Source organism: Haliaeetus leucocephalus, unplaced genomic scaffold (genome assembly GCF_000737465.1).
Source record: "Haliaeetus leucocephalus isolate CR32 unplaced genomic scaffold, Haliaeetus_leucocephalus-4.0 Scaffold577, whole genome shotgun sequence".
Taxonomy (NCBI): domain Eukaryota; kingdom Metazoa; phylum Chordata; class Aves; order Accipitriformes; family Accipitridae; genus Haliaeetus; species Haliaeetus leucocephalus.
In genome coordinates, this window is record NW_010973013.1 from 6,392,879 (window position 1) to 6,395,993 (window position 3,115).

General features: G+C 56.1%; 1 protein-coding gene across 1 annotated transcript in view; it reads right to left on the minus strand.

Moving 5' to 3' along the window:
• Positions 1 to 604, minus strand: part of DSTN (destrin (actin depolymerizing factor)) — an 11,771-nt gene extending 11,167 nt beyond the window's left edge. The window contains exon 1 of the mRNA XM_010577800.1: positions 369 to 604. Coding sequence (XP_010576102.1) covers positions 369 to 371 — 3 coding nt within the window. The 5' untranslated portion in view covers positions 372 to 604. The remainder of the gene's footprint in view (positions 1 to 368) is intronic.
• Positions 605 to 3,115: the final 2,511 nt, after the last annotated feature.

Sequence of the window (3,115 nt, forward strand, 5' to 3'; positions counted from 1 at the left end):
TGCCTCCCGGGGGGGGGAGGACGAAGGGGAGAGGACAGTTCCATCGCTTCAAGGAGGGGGGGAGTAACCTTCCGCCGCCTCATGGCGGGATGGAGGCGGGGGGGGGGCAAAAAGGGGGGGGAACGGATCCGCCGCCTCAAGTTCAAAGGCGAGCGGAAAGGACCGAGGGGAGGGAAGGAGAAGGAAAAGAGGGGCGCGATGCCGCCGGGCACAGCGGCGGCGCAGGCCGGGATGCGGCCGGCGGTACCTCCCGCCCCCCATCCCCCCCTTTCCCCGGGGATGAATGCGGGGGAGGAGGAAGAGGAGGCAGAGGGGGGAGGGGAAGCGTAACGGCCCGCTCCCCCCCGGGGCAGCTCCCGGCTCCCTACCATGGCGTCGGCGGGGCACGGCGGGTGGCGGAGCGCGGTGCGGGAGCAGCGGCTTCTCCCCTCGGATGCTGGGCGCGGCGCGGGCTCCGGCAGCAGGAAGGGAAGCGGCGAGGGCGCGAGCCGGGCGGAAACGCTGCCGACGTCACGGTCCGCCGTGCCCGGAGGAGGAAGCGGTTGCTATGGTGGGAGCCCTGCGTGGCAACGCCCCGGCCCCCCGGCTCCAGTGCGCATGCGCGTCCCCGCCCCACGGGTGTGGAGGGGGGGGAACCCATGCACCCCACAGTTTTTCTCCCCCCCACCCCACCCCGGCTGTGGTGGGCTGCCCAATCACAGGGGGAACCCCCGGCTGATGGACGGCGGTCGCGCGCCGGCTGGCCAATGGCAGCATCCCTTCTGCTAGGTGGGGCGGGATTACCTGCCCCAAGGTGTGCCGCGGGGGTGAGGGTAGGGGAGGCGCTGAGGGGAGAGTTGGGGGTCAGGGAGCTGTGAGGCAAAAAGGCGGGAGGGCGGCCGCAGGGCAAAAAATGAGAGGATTGGGGCTGCTGGGAGGGGGGTTGAAAGGGATTGAGGTAGTCGTGAGGGGGTAGGGGAGCGGTTTGGGGGGTACCGCGGCGGGGGGGCATCCGAGGGGGGGGCGGCTGTGGGGCGGTCATGGCCCTGAGGCAAGCAGGAGGGGAGGCGGCCCGAAAGGGAGCAGATGGGGGCGGTCCGTCGGAAGAGCTGGCGAGGAGGAAGTGCGGGGCTTTCCTTTCTTTCCCTCTCTCTTTTTTTTTTTTTTTTTTTTTTGGGGGTTTTTTTTAATACCTACTTTGGTGCGATCTCAGTCAGGCACTCCTGATTGGCTCAGGCCGGCTGCGTGCTGCAGGAAACCCTGTGCATTGCTTCCCAGCACCACCATCACCACCACACAGCAGCAGCAGCAGCAGCAGCAGCAGCAGCGTCCCCCCGTGAATCAGAGCGGCGTCTGTTTCAGGTGGCTGAAACAATGAACGGTTTGTCCTCGGCACAAAGCTGGCCGCTGAGAAAACGCTGCTGCTGAGACCGGGGGGCTCGGAAAAGCTGCTGGTTTCGTGTTTGTTGCAGTACTGCTCACTCTGAAATGCTGCGAAAATACTATTTCCTTAATGTTTCTGGGCAGTGAAGCTTGGGCTTTTTGTGATCAGATTACAGAAGCACCTGCTAACGTTAAAAAAATGTATAGACAGTTAGGTTTCATTACTGGGTCCTGACTGCAGTGATGTTTCCTGCGTGAATCGATGAGCAAAAAGTCCCTGACATAAAGCTTATTTGTCAAGTCTCTGTGCCTGCTTGTAAGCAGAAAACAAAACCAAGGCTTGATTGCATGTTTTCAGGGCTGGGGTATGAGGCAGCAATACTTCATACCAGGTTACAGCTAGTATGAAGCCTCAATACTAAAGGTGTGAGCCATACCTTACAGTTTTTATCCACATTGCTCTTCTAATTAAGGGTGTTACCTTTTGATGGTTTTTCCCCTTCTTGCAGCATACCCCAGTAAATGCCCTCCTTAGATGCTGTTAGGCCTGTTCACATTAGATAAAAGTTCCCAGAAGACCCCATATTGAAGATGCTTGTATTGAAAAAGGAGTCCTATTGCGTTAGGCTCATGTGTTGGGTGCCTTATGTTGGCCAGGGGTCCCTCCTGAAAGAGCGTTTGCATCAGATTTGTGGTGACACTACCAAAAGACCTACCAGTACGACTTAGACTTAAGTTGGGGTGGGTGGGTAGTTCTTCCCTAGGCTCTTTTCTGATGTATTTAATCAAGGAATGCCTAAATTTGGACCAAAGTCTTAACTGACTTTGGAAGTAATAACAAGAATTGAGTGGGTACATGTTTGGTTTTTGGTTTTTAAACATATTGTTCTAAAACAAGTCAGATAAAATGCCTGTGTAATAGTAGAGCTTCGGTCCTACAGATACATCTCTCTGGACAACTTGTGGTCCTGTCTGTCTGCTATAATCGTTAGCCTGGTGCCAGTGCGTGCTGCATGGCTGGGAGAGAACTCAAGGCGGGCACTGTTTGGTGATGGGGGCCTCCCTGCGTGGTGCTGTAGCAGACCTCCATCTCCAGTGGCATGTAACGGAGACCTGGGGCAGCTGTGCTTTTTAGTCTGAATTGATGTGGTAATTTGTCTGTTATTGTTCCAAGCTTGCCCTTCATAGATCGGTTTCACTATGAAAGTGGGGTACAGAAGTAAGACATCCTGGGGAGGAGGGGAAGGGATGATGTAAGACCATGAGAGCAGGGCTGGGGCTGTTTCATGTTGTATACTTATAAGGGAAAATGAGTTGGAACTGGCTTGTTGGCTCAGCCTGTTTTAAGAGGTCTTGTGTTTTTGGAAACACTGCAGTGGGTTGAGTAGGTATGTAACTAGTTAAAGGAACCTCAGCAAGGACAGGAGCTCCTTCACCAGCAAAGTAGGGGAGATCTCTCTCACTTGTTTCTGTCTCATGGGAAAGATGTGCTTGCTCTGGGAAGGGCACCGACTGAGCACCATGATGGCTTTTTGAAAGGTTTCATTCCCCCAAAGACAAAACAGCATAGCCGGGTGAGGCATAAACACAGCAGCTGTGCTGTTTTGAGGAAGCTAGAGGCAGGAGCTGTGCACCAAGATGCACTGACAAGTGCATGGCTTATGGTGTGGGACCAGCCTGCCTTAGCATAGGGCTCCATGGACTCTGCGGGCTGTATCAGTGCGGGCACTGGGAGCTCCATCTCCGTACTGGG